Here is a 16322-nt window from a genome sequence, read left to right as displayed (position 1 = left end):
TATCTGTTAGGCGAAGTGGAACAATGTGGAATCACAGCAGCTCGAATTGTGGCCCCCTACCATGAGGAAAGAACAGTCAGTGCCACAAAAACACAATTTTTAGTTAAGTCTTAAATGACTTAACCCCACCATTCTCGCCAGTGACTATAGGCACATCTTTACATTATGGATATATTGTATAACACAATATATTATATTTATTCCTTTAAAAAATATATTTTTCAGTGGTGTTGCTGTATTTAATTTCCGTTTGCTTTGGCGATGTGAACATATTTTTATAAAGACCACTGAATTGAATGGATTAGTGATAAGCATTCCCAGTCTTTGGAGAAATTGATATTTTGGCTCTGTTCAACTGAAAGAGACGGCTCCTTAAGCTCTCGAACGGTTCTTCGTTTAAATGCTTAAAAATAACCCCCCCTAAACCTCCAACGTATAGCCGGAGAACATATGCTAAAACTCTGAGTGTGAAATGCACGTTCAGGTTATAGCTATCATAGGTGTTATTATTTGATCGCCTGTTGTTTTATTACTGACGTTACCCTACAGAAAAACATTTGCATGGAGCTTAAAAATAATGGCCAAATGAGCGTCTCCTTTCACATTTGCTATTCGGTTCCAAACGTTCGCCAAAACAGCCGTTTAATCGCCAACGTCCAATTCCTACCAGAGATGCTTTCGGAGAGATGGTAAACGAAGGTATTATACTTTTATTATGTTGTCAGTGTGCCGTGCAAAATCTGCTAAAATCTCCAAATTTGCACGAATTACATGAAAATGTAATATTCAGTGTACATAAAATACCATCATCTCTGAGATATTTAATGTTATCATTTGAATTGCAACATTACGTACTTTTGAAGAACGTGTAGTTTCCCAAGTCATACAAAACATTTTGGAAGGAATTTCTTAGTAATAGCATCTGGAAATTCTGTGACGCAGCATGACAACCTGAACTCGATTGGTCGACCGTCTTGTTTCACCATTCTTTGACCAGTCTCTGGAAATACAAGCAGCTCAAAAACCGGAAATAACGCAGTGTGTTGTTCGTCAAACTGAAATCCAAATTGCTAAATGGTAGCCACATTTTATTTCCAATTATATACTGTAAGTAATTAAAAACCCGATGTGCATAACCTTAATGCGTTAATAAGTAATGTAATTGAAACGGAAAGGAAACATTTAGCAGTAAAAAGATGTATCGTGGTCGGCCTCCACCTCGAGGAGGGTATCCCCTGCCGTATGAGGGCCGTAGTCCTCGGCCTGCGTTCAGAGAAGATAGAGGCAGACCCAGACCGCCATTTCAGGCTTACCATGACGGTGTTTCTCCAGATCCTTACAGGCGTTCTCCGCCGCGTAGGAGGTATCCTTCACCCGGTTCAGGAAGTCACAGAGGTCCAGGTGGTGAATACTGGGGCAGTGGCCCTACAAGAGCAGTAAGTGCGATTCATTTTTATGTTTAGGTAGTTAGTCTGATTAATCCGTCAATCGCTTATGTCAATTTATTTATATAATGCATTTGCTTGTTAGCATATTTTATTATAATTAAACCTTATTTAACAGGGAATGCTAATTGAGATTAAAAATCTATTTTCCAATAGCGTCCTGGCCAAGCAGCAGCACGTCGTTATTTATAAATTATAAAAGACAGTCTAAATAAATAAAGGTACTCTAATAAGAACAAAAAGCAAATCACAGTCATCATTTACAATCATAAAAACAGCGAATTAAAAACATTGACAAGTCAAGAAATTAGCCTCAAAGTCATTCATTAATAATTTAAAAATACCAAGCGGGACAATTTCTTCCAATTAAAAATTATTTTGTAAGGCGTTTCAAGCTGCTTGGGCAGAGTACATGAAAGTCCCTTTTCTAAAATCCATACTTGCATTAAAGTCACTTAGCAAAATAAAGTCCTGTGAACGGAGACAGTACTCGCCATATGTTTTAAGAACGATAATGCATATTTGAGAAGGTAGAAAACCCAAAATGCTTTGTAAATGTATAACATTGACTGAGTCTGTGGGTGACTAGCGATGGCCAGCCAAACCTAGCATATGAAGTGCAATGATGAGTAAGTGTTTTGCATTTTAAAATAAATCTCAGTGCTCCATGATAAAGAGTGTCAGTTGTTCTCAGACACTGAGCAGAAGCATTCATATATAAAATATCACTATATTCCAGTATAGGCATAAAGGTAGCTAAAACAAATATCCTTTTAGCTTCAAAAGGATAAACAAGTCTCACTATTAAAATCAAATCCCTACTTCAGCTTTAGTTTTTTTTGCAAGTTGCTGAATATGCAATTTAAAAGAAAGGTTGCCATCAATTAATATTCCTAGATATATTGATGAGATTTCGGCCACAATCTCATTCCCATGATCAGTAGTTATTTCTTGTTTTGGAGAACACCATTAGTTAGGTTTTGTCCACATTGAGAATAAGCTTCAGTTGACACAAGGTATGGTCAACAGTATTAAAAGCAGTTTGCATGTTCTGATTAGCTTTTGCGAAAATGTCAAGGCACAACAATAAATAAGTGTCATAAGCAAAAAAGTGAGGTTGGGCATTTTGCACATTGTTGCCTAGATTATTTATGTAAGTAGTGAATAAGAGAGGGCCAAGTACTGAGCCCTGGGCCACACCATTCAAAACTAACTATCAGATGCTAGCCCATTAAATTGAGTGAACCGAGTTCTATAATGCCTGATTTCCACTGGTGCCAAACACTGGTGTTTTATCCTAAAATGTATAAATGTTTCCATAGACACAGGCCAGTGCCAGTCGGCCACTAGGCTGTAGCCAATTAGCCCGGGCTCTCACTTTGTGCCAAGCCCTGGAATTTAGGACTGGGGGGGGCGGTTTGAGGCATTATGTGCTGTGAAAACGCTGCATGTTGTGCTTTTCAAATAGCAATGTGTATCATCTGCTTAGGCTTATCGTAATCATTTTCATCCAATCTAAAAAAATTAAGAAAATAAATCAACAGTACAGGGAAGCAAAAATTCACAAAGGAAAGAGTTGGAACGACCAAAGGTGGTACGATGCCATTGACTCAAATGAAGAACGGACTGCTGAAACCGAGACGTTGCCTGCAGAACCTATAACAATACAATTACCTCAGACTTCTCACACATGCTTCTATTAAAGCTAGATAGTTTTTGACAAATTACTAAAAGTATAGTCAAAACAGGAAAGTTTAGAGCTAACATTAGTATAAATCACCAGTGTAGGCCTGGTACCGGGGTAAAGCACCAGTGGAAATGCGGTATTAGACAGATAGTTAACAAACCATGAAACAGCATGCTGTGAAAGACCTATGCTTGACCATGTTTGCTTCAGTATAACACAGTCTATTGTATTGAAAGCCTTATAAAGATCAATGAAAAGGTGACCGCTTTGAGAACTGTTTAAAAGAGATGGATCTCCCCCCTTAAACAGTGGTAGCGCAATGTCCAACTTCCATATCCTTGGCATTTTATTACATTCCAGGGGAAGACTGAATGTATATGTAAGAGGTTCAGCTATGAAATCATCTGCCTATTTCAAAAAGCAGGTATCAAGAAGGTCAGGGCTTGCAGTATTTTGACCAGCTTTGACCAGCTCTCACCTGTTCATCAACACAGGGTTGAACAGAAACAGAGGAAATTGAATCAAACAGCTTACCAGATGATAGGAAGTATTATTAAATATTATTAGTATTATTAGTATCATTAAAACCATTCAGCATTTCATTTTAGTCATACACATGAACCGAGTCCTTCAATATACAAGATGGTAATTCATTTGTATGACTATTACTGGAAATAGACTTAATCGTTTTCCAAAACTTTCTAGGGGCATTCAGGTTTTCAGTGGTAACTGATAAAAATATTGGCCTTCCTGGCCAAGAACAATATTTTTGCAGCTGACTAAATATAAGCCTGTCAGCATCAGAACTTGATTTCATTGCCCATTCTAGATTACGTTTGTGAACATGAAAACCATGGATTAACTCTGATCCATTGGAATGGGGCATGTTTGTTTCTAATTTGTATGAAACCATCGTGAAAGAAGTCTTAAAAAAGCCTGCCCAATAAAAAATCTTTTGATTTCTCTTGCAAATGAAGCATGGGTTTGTCTTAGGGGGCTTAGTATTTCTTACCGATACAATGGTCACTTATATCATTACAGAATACACCAAATGCAGAGTATTTATGTGGAACATTTATCAATATCAAATCAATTAGATTTTTCTTCACATTTAAGAATTTGATGGGTGGGTGAATTAAACAACTGGGTAAGATTAATAGAATTACAATACATTTTAAAATCATCAGACTCCGGCTTTAACCAACACCTGTAAAGATCACCAACAATGATAATTTCGCTGTAGTGATGTTGTGAAATAATGTGCATCAGAGAAGAAAATGCATCACCAAGAGCAGAGGGGGTCTGTAACAGCATAACCATTTAAAATGAAATAAAAATCTTGACTAGAAGTGCAATGTCTTTTATTGCCTTGCCTTTAAAAATATGACGATTTCATCTTTCTGTCTACAGAGATCTCCGTGTAGTGGCATCCCTACTGACCACAGTCTGGTAATCACTGTGGGCAATGAGTTTACTGGGCTACCCTCAAGAGACTATCATTCCTACCCCAAAAGGCCCAGTTATGACAGCCTTGATGACCGAGGTCCCAGGAGGCGAAGTCCTAGCAGAGGGAGAAGCCGTCCTCGTAGTCGTAGCCCAGAATTCAGTGGACGGAGCAAGAGCCGTCCACGTAGTCGCAGCCCTGCAATGAGGGGACGGAGCAAAAGCCGAGCCAGAAGTCGGAGTCCTGCTATGGGGGGACGGAGCAAAAGCCGAGCCAGAAGTCGGAGTCCTGCTATGGGGGGACGGAGCAAAAGCCGGGCTCGAAGTCGTAGCCCTGAAATGGGGGGACGGAGTAAAAGCCGGATCCGAAGCCGCAGCCCTGAAATGGGGGGACGGAGCAAAAGCCGGATCCGAAGCCGCAGCCCTGAAATGGGGGGACGGAGCAAAAGCAGGATCCGAAGCCGCAGCCCTGAAATGGGGGGACGGAGCAAAAGCCGGATCCGAAGTCGCAGCCCTGAAACGGGGGGGCGGAGCAAAAGCAGGATTCGAAGCCGCAGCCCTGAAACGGGGGGGCGGAGCAAAAGCCGAGTTCGAAGTCGTAGCCCTGAAATGAGCGGGCGGAGCAAAAATCGGGCTCGAAGCCGCAGCCCTGAAATTGGGGGACGGAGCAAGAGTCGCGGAAGGAGCAAGAGCCGTCTTTCAAGCAGGTCCCGAAGCAGGAGCGAGAGTCGTTGCCGGAGCTATACACACAAGAGCAGGAGCCGTAGTGTCAGTACTAGCAGCACCAGCAGTAGCAGGAGCAGCGGCGGCAGTGTGGGAGGCAGTAATGAGTTAAAGAAGTCGAGCGGATTGAAGGAGCTGGAGTTGGCGCGACGTCGCAAAGAGCTGGAAGACATGCTGAATATGCCCACAAAATCCATCCTGAAGAGGCGCATCGACTCAGAGACTGACTCTCCCTCATATGTGCAGGTTGGGGACAGAATGTGTTTTACTGTGTTAAATGGTATGTCTAGCCTTTAGCTGTGTAGTGTATAAGTTGCTTATCAGAAATTATTCTTTGTTTTTCAGAACAGTGATTCTCCAAGAGTTGTACCTGCTTGCGAGGCTGAGGCAGAGCGTCTTCTCTCAGCTATGAAGGGCATGGACCCTAACATGTTGGCCACCATGCTGGGAGAGCTACGGGATGACTCAAACATTTCCCAGGGCAGGCTGGACCCCAGTGGAATTGCAGGAATCCTTGGCCTGTTGGGAGGTGTGTCTGCACCGCAGGAGGAAAAAAGGAAGAAGTTAACAGACATTGAAGATGAGGAAAAGTTCCTTTATGGTGACGAAGACGACCTAGAGAGTGGCCGGACTCCAGCCAAAGCTCCTCATCAGCACAGTCTGTCAGACCTCTATGGTGATATCATGAGTGAGCCGGCACACTATGGTGCCTCATCGCAACTAGAGAGTCATCCTGTTACTGTTGAACCGAGAAGCTCTCGTCAACAACAGATGGACATGAGGTATCAGCATCAAAGCAGGTCCTCCATCACGCCTGACCAGAAGGCTGAGGAGCAAAACGACTACCCGCCTGGGACAGGGCCACTGGAAGGGAAGGAAAAACAAGATGTGGAGGAGTATGAGAAGATCCAGGACCTGCTGAAAACCATCGGGCTAGACCTGGGGGTGACTGAAATCAGCAAGATGGCTGCCAGAACTCAGGAGCGTCTACACGGAAAGAGGCCCCCTCCGAAGACCCCCACTCATCGTCCAGGAAAGAGGCGTGCTCACCGTGACTCTTCAGGGAGCTCTGACGAGGGCCGGCGCAGAAGCCACAGCGGGACCAGCTCCAGCAGTCGCAGCTGGAGCGGCAGCCGGAGCAGCAGCAGGGATAAGAGCATGAGCCAGAAGAAATCACCTGAGAGACACAGTGCCCATGCCAAGGCTCGAGGTGGCAGAGAGCTAAAAACCCAAGACAACAGTTGGGGGAAGACTGTATCACAAACTCCTGAACCTTCACCTGTGCCACCCACTCACCCATCTCTATCAATGCCTGCCTACTCCCAAGCCCAATCACATCCTCTGGTACCTCCCAACTACCCACCCCCTGGCTACGGGCAGTATGGGAACTGGCCCTACATGCCCCATCAGTGGCCCATGTACCCACCTCCATCTATGGGCATGCCTCCTCAACCTCCTGTTGAAGATTTTCCAAACGCCACACAATTTGACCGACCGTTCCTTAAGGTCATCCAGACAGATTTGCACCAGAGTGGTGATACAAAGGGTGAGAACACGCTGATGCCATTGTCGTAGTAGATGTAGGATTTATTTGCTTCTAAATATATATATATTTTTTTATTGATCAGTAAAAGTGCAACCATATGCAATTCTTTCAAGTGATTTAACTCGTCTGATTTTTTACATTCTCCCTCATAGCATCATCAAAGGTGGCCTCTCAAGATAATGGGAAGGACAGAAGGGTTTTAGAAGAGAGAAATAATGAAAGCCAAAAACAAAAGGTGGGGTATTTGGCAGTTCACAAACATAAAGCAGGTGTCTGTTTGTATTGTTTTGTTTTCAGTCCATAATGATTGCCTTGATCTGTAGGTTCTTGAAGAAAGGGAAAAACTGAGACAAGACCGAGAGATTCGTATGAAGAAGAAAGATTATCTCATGAAGGAACTAGAGAGATTGCGAAAACAACAAGGTTTATCTTACTGTCTTTTCTATGTTAGCATTATCATTTATACTTTTTCAAAATGTTTTTGCACAGTTGGATGAAAAAAACTATATTGCGGTTTCTGTAGGGGAGCTTCTGCGCAAAAAGCGTAGGGAAAAAGATGGCCATAAGGATCCGTTGCTGTCAGAGATCAGTCGGCTCCAGGAAGAGGTCATGTCTCAGATTGGTGAGCTGCGCAAAGAGCACGAGGTAGCAGAGAAGAAACGGTCTGAGCTGGATAAGGTGGCTCTCATTCTCGGTCTCCAGCCTACTGACAAGCCCAGGCGAGATGGTAGGGCTTCTGTGGACCATGAGCAGCCAACACGCCAACCACCCCCAGAGAAAGAGAAGAAACCGAAGCATCTAGAGAAATCCCCTGTGGTCCAGGCCTCTGCTAAGGTAGAATTCCATAAGCTGCTCCTGGCACAAGCCGGGATCTAAAGTACTGGTAATACCATTTTGGAGATAATTTTCTTCAAACTTGGTTTTTCCACCGAAAATTACAGGCAGATCTTAGGATGTGATGTCTAGACAAATTAACTAGCAGGACACTTGTTTGAGCATGGACATCACCTTTGAAAGCATCTGCCATTTTAAAGTAGTTTTTCTGGGCAGGGTTTATGACTTTATTGCTTCATCCCTCCTGCTGACCTAGTTCTTCATGTGATCATGACTCCACCAGGTCATCTAGGGGGATCAACCAACCTATGAATTCAACTGAAAATTACTACTTCACCATGGAGATGGCATCAGTAGTAATGCCCATGCAGGAACAGACATTAGGGGGAGTGGTTTATAGACAATAAACCACAGCTTAGGGATGTTCTTATGCGCAATGCAAGGTGCCTAGATGTAGCCCTTAGCTGTACTACATTGACCATATGCCACAAAATCCCAGAGGTGCCTTATTGCTGTTATCAACTGGTTACCAATTGAATTAGAACAGTACGTTATTTTGTCTCACTCCGTTGTATACTGCCTCATAGAACGGTTTTCAGCCCATCAGCATTCAGGGCACAAACCACATTTATAATGAGTGTGCAGAGGTAAGACTTCAAGGTTCAAAGTTTTATTTATCAAATGTATCGAGTAAAACAGCGTCATTATGGACAATGAGATTCTTGTGACTTGGCACACGATATCTACATTGAACGAATTAAGAAATATATAAATCAAGAATATAGCAACAATATACATCACATAATGTAAACTAGCAGCAATTTTAAAGAGTGTAAAATGGGGAATATGAACATCTATCCAGGTTTATGGATATGAGGAATTACCAAAGTATATCTGTTTTTTCTTGCACTTGTCTGATCTGACAGTTCATGGTGTTCACTTTGACTACCTAGCATTCAGCCTTTAGCACAATATAACGTCATATATGGGGTGCATCAGTGTTGGTGCATGAACTACTTAGTCGAAAATTGATGTAATTACTTGTTTGTGGTGAGTTAGACTGGAGTTCGATTTAAAACAGGGGGGCCCAACCCTGTTCCTGGAGAGCAAACGTCCTGTAGGTTATCTGATTGTAATGATTACCTGGAGCAAAGGTAGATTGCAGGGAGAGGGAGAACTGAGGTTGACGAGTGAACATTCAGAATGGTAGATCTCAAGAAACCGTGTTTGGCAGCCCTGATTTAAAAGTTCCCTCATTTTATGTCCAGGTCTGAGCCCACTGATCATGGTCAAATGCATTCTCTCTGTTGAATGTATTCAGCTTAGTGGTTCATCTTATCTCTCATCCTACATGCGGGAGTATTATTTGGAGCTCACAGTATGTGTTGCTTATTAACAGACCTCCACATCTATTAGTGTTAAAGATGCCAAATTTGGGTCAATGTTGGTTTAAAAGTTGGAATTATTATTATTTGGAAAATTTTACCCCAGTTGCTGAAATTTGTAATTTCTTCAAATCATTTTCACATGTAGCTAAGAAATGATAGATTAGTTGGGATTATTCTATGCATATGGAGAAGGATTCCAATTGTTTTATTTATTTGATCCTTTCCACAGGTTCTCATTCTTTCTCTTTAAAAAATATATATCTTAGGGTGATTACAGATTTCTAACAAAACATTTGAAAACATATTTTTCTAAAGCCTCTTTTTCATCAGCTGTTATCAGTTACAACCCCATAGACCAAGCAAGCAAAGTATCAAGGAAATACTACCTAGTGAGCCAGAACCTGGCACAGAGAGGTGGCTAGTTTTCATCTGGCTGTTTCTGGAATAGGTTTTCACAGTATGTGACCATTAAGTCAAAGTTGTTCATCAAAACGTAGAAAATGCTCTGATTATTAACTGGTTAAATTCTTTTGCATACATTTCTGTTGGCTAAACCTTTCCTCAGGCCCCTGAGACGTTTCAGTTTCAACCCTGCAATGACACCCGATTCAATGAATCAATGGATTGATGATTAGTATACTAATTGAATCAGTTGTGCTAGTTTAGGGTAAAACAAAATGTGAAACGTCTTGCGGACCCAAGGAAAGGTTTGATAAACCCTGATTTAGAGTTGTCAGTGAGAAACCAGATCTGCAACGCAACCAGGTAGGCTGGACAGGGACAACTAGGGGTCATCAGGCAAGGTAGTATTGAGGCATGGTGTTAGGGCTCAGGTATTCCTGGAGGGAGTGAGAATTTCCGTTAATACAGCAGACCAGAGTTGTATCTTAAAAGTCAAATGGCTCTCATTGGAAACTGCGATTTGGTCGAGGAGTAATTTTTGCGTTTTGGTCGAGGAATAAATCACCCGAAATATCTCTCGCATTTTCTTTGGACACCATTGATCTGCTCGCTTCATTAAGCTTAAATTATTTAAAATGTAATTGAAATAATTAATTGAAAGAGATTACCGTACAAGGATAGTTTTAAAATACTGGCCTTAAAACAGAATTCTTTGACATAACCCATGAGTAACTCCCTCAAGGCTGGAACACAGATCGCCTATGTCACCAAGGTAAGAGTTTTTGAAAACTAAAAAGTTTGGGGATCATCGTAAATATTCTGTTTTTTGTTGAACATCAGATTTAAAAAAAATCACACCCTCTTGCCTGATTTACCTAGGCCTATTTTGCTCTTTTGCTTACATGTGCAACTTTTGTTCTTCATTAGGTAACATCATCCTCAAGAACCTCTCCGGAAAAACTTAAGAAAATCCCTGCCAGTACCCGGCCTCCCGAAACTCCTGCAGACCTGTTTGAGTACTATGATGCGGGTAACCACTGGTGCAAAAGCTGCAATGTCACCTGTGGTTCCATGTTCGATTTTTTCACACACTTGCACAGCAAATCCCATCGAAAGGTTTGTGGATCATTTATAGAATGTTCCAATAAGATTCCAGCTGCAGCAATTCCGTGCTCAGGAGTTATGTTGTAGAGCCAGTTACTTATCGGACTATATATCGCTAGGCTTCATAGACAATGGCTTTAAGCTTGCTGCAGTGTTGCTGCTGAATGTAGAAATAATACCTATTTTGTCTGCCTCGTCATTATCAGGTAGCCATGCTCTTGCAGTAGGTAGTGCAAGATGAATAGATTACATGGCCTAAACTAATGTTTTATAATACATGATTAGCTAGCATTGTGTCCTTGGTCTGGAAAAGGTACGATTAAATTATTCAACACCTGATCATGTCTTATCTAGACAGTTAGTCGAGTTTACATTTAACTTCAAAAATAGATTTTTGATGAATGGACACTGCCACATCTCTTTACTGTTAGCTATGAAATTAGCTAGCTAGTTAGATGGCTACATTAAAGGTCAGTAGAATGTGATGCTAAAAGAAAAGGCTCTGTTGTTCGTTGCAATGACCTTTTGAGCACAGAGCTGAGGACTTACTGGCTGCAGCTGGACCCTTTTTGGATATTCATACTCCATGAATTGAAATGCTTGAGTCTGTCCTGATGAAACATCATGTATCCTATTCTCCTTCTTTGACCCTTGCTGGCCTTTTTTCCCAGCACATTCCCCACTTCTACTGCAGATTGGTTATGTTTGTTTTTCTGTTGATGCTGCAGACTCTGGATCCTTACAGTCGACCGTGGGCTTCAAGTTCACCCAACAATGAGAAGAGTAAGATTCTCTCTTCAGGAGAGAGAATGACTAAGCCGGCTAAAGGTACACATTTGTATTTTTCTTATTTTATTATTCCGAAATATATGTTATGTACTTTTAAATGTTGTTAGCAATCTTTTACTTTTAGGCTCTTTGTGCTGGATCACTGCTACAGTTTGCTGCCACTGAATACAAAACTATGCGTAAGAAGTAAGAAATAAAAATGGATTTCTACGTGCAATGTTATGGGGGTTAGTCATATTTAGTTTAACCTTTAGTTAGTCACTATGTATATATCCAGATTTATATCTGTTTACTGAATATACTTCTTATACACTCTCTCTAAGGAACGGGAACCGCCATTCTATAACCATCTACTTTTACAACAGGTTTTCTTCCATGGAGAGCACGGTAAAGGTAAACATCAATGATTCTTCCCTATGGCCATCAGGTGTTTTAAAAAAGAATGATCTATTTTTCTCTCATAGGATCAGAGTTTTTGGTGCCTGTGAGGGGATATTATTGCCAGCTGTGTGAGCAGTTTTACGGGGATGCGATTTGTGCTGAGGATCATGCCATTAGTCATACTCACAATGAGAACTACAAGGTAGGCGACTTCTAGTTGGGATAGGGTCTTCATGTAACTAGGGTTATGTTCATTTTGTTTGTCCACGTTGTACATTTGGTATCCTGGTTTCAAATGTACAATGTGACTGTTTTGCTTTCAAATGACTGTTTTGCTTTAAAATAATTGCAGATATTTTGGGTAATGCTTTTGTAGTGCAATGTAGTTTTATAGGAAAAAATAAATGAAAGTTTGGTGGTGCTTTCGTTTGTTACTTCTGTAATGTAATTAAATAGGCAGACATTAGATGTGAAAGTGATTGATCCCCTCTGGATAGTCTGTTTGAGTACATTTAACTACCAAGCCATTTCTAAGACACTGGACTCTACCAAACAAGTTAGACCCATATTTCTCAAATGGAGAAAGTTTGGTACAGTATTGAATCTCACCAGGAGTGGCCGTCCTGCCAAAACCTCCCAAGAGCAGGGAGTAAAATCCATGCTCGAAAACCCAAAAATGTCACTAAGCTGAAGCATTTCTGTGTTGTGGAGTCGGCTAAAATTCCTCTACAACACTGAGGGTATAAATATTTATTGTTTAACTACTACCAAGGTAAGGAAATGTATTTAATAGTTTAATTTTCAGGGACGGTTATTATTTTTCACTTTAATGACTTGCACTTTTGTGTTTGATCCTTTTGCCAGAAACGAATGTATGAATATCCACTCTACGAACAGAGAAGAAACCTGGATCGTCAGGCTGGACTCACTCTGGAAGTTAGTGACAAAAAGCAGTCTGAGCTCAAACGCAAACACGATGAGGAAGAGTCCAAAAAGAGCAAAGAAATTGATGAAGGAAAACACAAACGCAGCAAAAAGGACAAGGAGGAGGACCGAAAGGCTAAACACAGGAAGGAGGAAGAGGAGAAGGCTAAGCAGAAGGAGGAAGAAGAAAAGGCTAAGAAGAAGGAAGAGGAAGAAAAGGCTAAGCGCATCAAAGAGGAGGAGAAGTATAAATTCAACAAAAGGGAGGAGATGGAGAGGAGATATAAACATAGCAAGGAGGGGGGAGTGAGGCCCAAGTACAGTAAAAAGGAGGAGGAGGAGGAGTGGTACAAATACGACAGGGAGGAGGAAGAGAAACAGAAATATCGTAGAGAGGAAGAAGACCGGTCTAGATTTAGCAGGGTAGATGAAAGACCCAAGTTTAGTTTGAGGGATAATGACGAGGATGATGAAGACCGATCCAGATACGGTAAGTGGAAAGAGCTAAGCCCAAAATATAACAAGAAAGAAGAGCGATATAGATCAGAGAGGGAGGAAGGGAAATATAAAAATGAAAAGGACGAAAGACAATCCAGGCAAGATAAGGGTGGGCTTCAAAAGGAAGATAAGTCAGTATCTAGAAAGCTTTGTGAGCCTGAAAAACCCATTGAGCCTCCAAAAGTGTTTTGTGGGCCTAATCCAGCATTGAGAGCAAAGCTGCGCAAGAAAAGCGAGGAAACTGCCAAAGTGGAGACGAAGGCTCAACTTGCCTTTGGAAAGTTCAGTTGGAAGAAAAAACTAGAAAATGAGCTTGCAAAGGAGGCAGAGAGAGTGGCTGCTGAGTTCCTGAAGGAAGATGAGGAAGTGGCTGAAGAGGATGAAGACCCAGATGCATTTTCAAAGTCTGTGGCTGCAGCCAAGAGCATTGCTATCAAACTGTCAGGGAAGACTGTCATTCCCCCGACTAACACATGGGTACCTTTCAACTCTGGAAAAATACGCCCAAACCTCCCTGCTCCTTCGATAGTCCTTAGAAAGTCCTCAGGACTTGGGCCCTGGGTGTATGCTAAACCGGCTCCACTCAACACATTCCTCTCCATCAAACCACCAGGGGCCAGTGGAGTGACACCTCTGCCTGTTGTACCTAACCAACCTAAAAAGGACCCTATACTTGCACCAGACGTAATTTCCAAAGCATTCTGTGGAAAGGAGGTGGATTTGAAAATGACAGCAGATGACACCGGGAAGCCAGATTCCACTTCTAACCCAGATGAAAATACAGATGGCATTGGGAAACAATTTCCCACCTCAACACCAGATGAAAATAAAGCTTCCACAGTAGAATCTGTTAGTCAAGCCCATACCTCAAGTCCTTCAGCGGTAATGCCAGAGTTCAAGGCACCCCTTCCTCCCCCTCCTGCCCTGACCGTGCTAACCATGAAGTCTGATGTATCTGCACCAGGGGTCCCTGAGAGTGAGCAGAATGTACCTGTCATGGTGACACCTCCTCCCTTCATGCAAAGACCGACAAATGACGTGATGAACAAATCAGAGAAACCTAAGTCTAGCCTAGCGGCAGCAAATGCCCAGGACTTATTTGATATATTCTATAGCAGCAGTAACACAGCCAGTACCACATCCACCATCTCCACAACCACATCCACTAAAGCAATTGTAGATTCCAGATCTGAACCAAGTGTCTCCAAGAACAGCGAAGCATTGGTTTCTATTTCCCCACAAACCCGACCCAAACTCTCAGCTCATGACAACAGTCACACCATTGAATCTGACACTCCGGTGTCAATAGAGAGTGAGACTGGGTCTGACCTGCAGCAGGCAGTCCCAACTGAGGTGATGAACAAATCACAAAAACCGAAGTCTAGCCTAGCTGCCGGAAATGCCCAAGATTTATTTGATATATTCTACCGCAGCAGTAATACAACCACAACCAAATTCACTAAAGCAATTGTGGAGTCCAGATCTGAGCCAAGTGTCTCAGAGAACAGCGAAGCTTTAGATTCTATGTCCCCACAAACCCGACCCAAACTCTCAGCTCATGACAACAGTCACACCATTGAATCTGACACCCCAGTGTCAATGGAGAGTGAGACTGGGTCTGACCCGCAGCAGGCAGTCCCAACTGAGGTGATGAACAAATCACAAAAACCGAAGTCCAGCTTAGCTGCTGGAAATGCCCAAGATTTATTTGATATATTCTACAGCAGCAGTAACACAGCCAGTACCACATCCACCATCTCCATGACCACATCCACTAAAGAAATTGTACTGTCTAGATCTGAACAGAATGTCTCCAAAAAAAACAAAGAAACCCAACCCAAACTCTCAGCTCATGACAATAGTAACTCCATTGAATCTGACACTCAGGAGTCAAGAGACTCTGAGAGTGGGCCTGTCACACAGCCCAAGGAAGTGACCCCTGAAAATGCCCTTGCACAACTGAATAACAAGCTCTTAGCTCTTGACAACAATAACACAATCGAAACTGCCACCCAAGAGTCAATAGAAACCGAAAGTGGGTCTTACATGCAGCCCGAGGAGGAGACCCCTAAGGAAATCCTTGAAAATGTCCCTGTTCAACTGGATAACCAGCTCCCAACTTCAGACAACAGTAATGCTGTTGAAACCCACAGACCGGAGGCAGTAGAGACTGAGAGTGGGTCTGACCCAAAGCCCAATGAAGAGACCCTTGAAGTATCCTCTGAGGATGCCCCCTTACAACTGGATAACCCATCTGATACTTTAGGTATCTCAACAGAGACCCTAGATCTCCCGACAGAAGTGCTGGGCTTAGACCTTTTTGATTTTAATTTTGAATAACAACAGATCTCACTTGTCTTGACAGAAGGCTGTTGGAGAGGGTGTGTCTTTTAGATAGTGAAGGCTGTACAAGGGGAACAAGTCGTACCCCACAAATCTAACTGATTAGGAAACTAAGCCCTCTTGGTGGCCCTGGCTGGAAGCTAGAATTTAAATGGATGAGGGAGAAAATGTCCACTGGAATATCTGGCTTTGCGTGATGAGTCTTTAGAAGCTTGTGCATCTGTTCTGCAATACTTTTGTGTTAAGAATTATTTCTTTGTTCAGCAAAACAGTTCTTTACATCTTGAAAGGTAATGTACCGTAATCTGCTTATTGATTACAATAGAGTTTGGTATATCCACGTTCACTTTTAAGCAATTTGTTCTTTTCTCTTTAAATGATTGAAAGGTATTTCAATACAGGGACAAGAGAACTCAAGGTTAAGAAGAAACAGAATTTGGTAAGGTAGTGAAGCATGGACCAAAACACAGCCGGACAGTATTTTCTTTGACTATTTCATTATGTTATATTTATCACTCTTTACAGCACCGCCCAGAAAAGATGTGGATATAAATACTAATGGACATAACTTTGGAGTTGTTGCTCTTATTTTAATTTTTTTTTACCTAGGTGTGATGGACCTACGCTCAATGCTTTTCTTTTGTTTTAGTGAAAATGTAATCCATTTGGTTGTTCTTTAACTGTTGTTGCTGCTGAAGTAGAGTTGAAATAAATGTCAGTGACTACAGCATTTTCTCTTATTTCTCAGACCAGTAACCACAACACATCACAATGGTATACCCCACACCGCTGTATACTTGTCTCATATAAGTAGT

The 16322-nt window shown here is 42.0% G+C and overlaps 1 protein-coding gene across 1 annotated transcript; it reads left to right on the top strand.

Annotated features, from left to right (window-relative positions):
* The first annotated feature begins 1016 nt into the window (after positions 1-1016).
* znf318 (zinc finger protein 318) lies at positions 1017-16234 on the top strand. Its single transcript, XM_010896235.5, has 10 exons — positions 1017-1436; positions 4543-5544; positions 5644-6844; positions 6997-7079; positions 7168-7267; positions 7368-7678; positions 10396-10584; positions 11301-11400; positions 11826-11944; positions 12607-16234. Exons 1-10 carry the CDS (start codon positions 1197-1199, stop codon positions 15502-15504), a joined length of 6243 nt encoding a protein of 2080 aa, XP_010894537.4. The 5' UTR covers positions 1017-1196; the 3' UTR covers positions 15505-16234.
* Positions 16235-16322: the final 88 nt, after the last annotated feature.

The sequence above is a fragment of the Esox lucius genome, chromosome 6 (genome assembly GCF_011004845.1).
Source record: "Esox lucius isolate fEsoLuc1 chromosome 6, fEsoLuc1.pri, whole genome shotgun sequence".
NCBI classification, from domain to species: Eukaryota; Metazoa; Chordata; class Actinopteri; order Esociformes; family Esocidae; genus Esox; species Esox lucius.
This window is presented reverse-complemented; position numbering and strand designations above follow the sequence as displayed.

Coding starts and splice junctions, on each gene's coding strand:
- znf318 (XM_010896235.5), top strand. CDS start 1,197: ATGTATCGTGGTCGGCCTCCACCTCGAGGAGGGTATCCCCTGCCGTAT. Junction 5,545..5,643: donor ACTCTCCCTCATATGTGCAG/GTTGGGGACAGA, acceptor TTTGTTTTTCAG/AACAGTGATTCTCCAAGAGT. Junction 7,268..7,367: donor GAGATTGCGAAAACAACAAG/GTTTATCTTACT, acceptor CGGTTTCTGTAG/GGGAGCTTCTGCGCAAAAAG.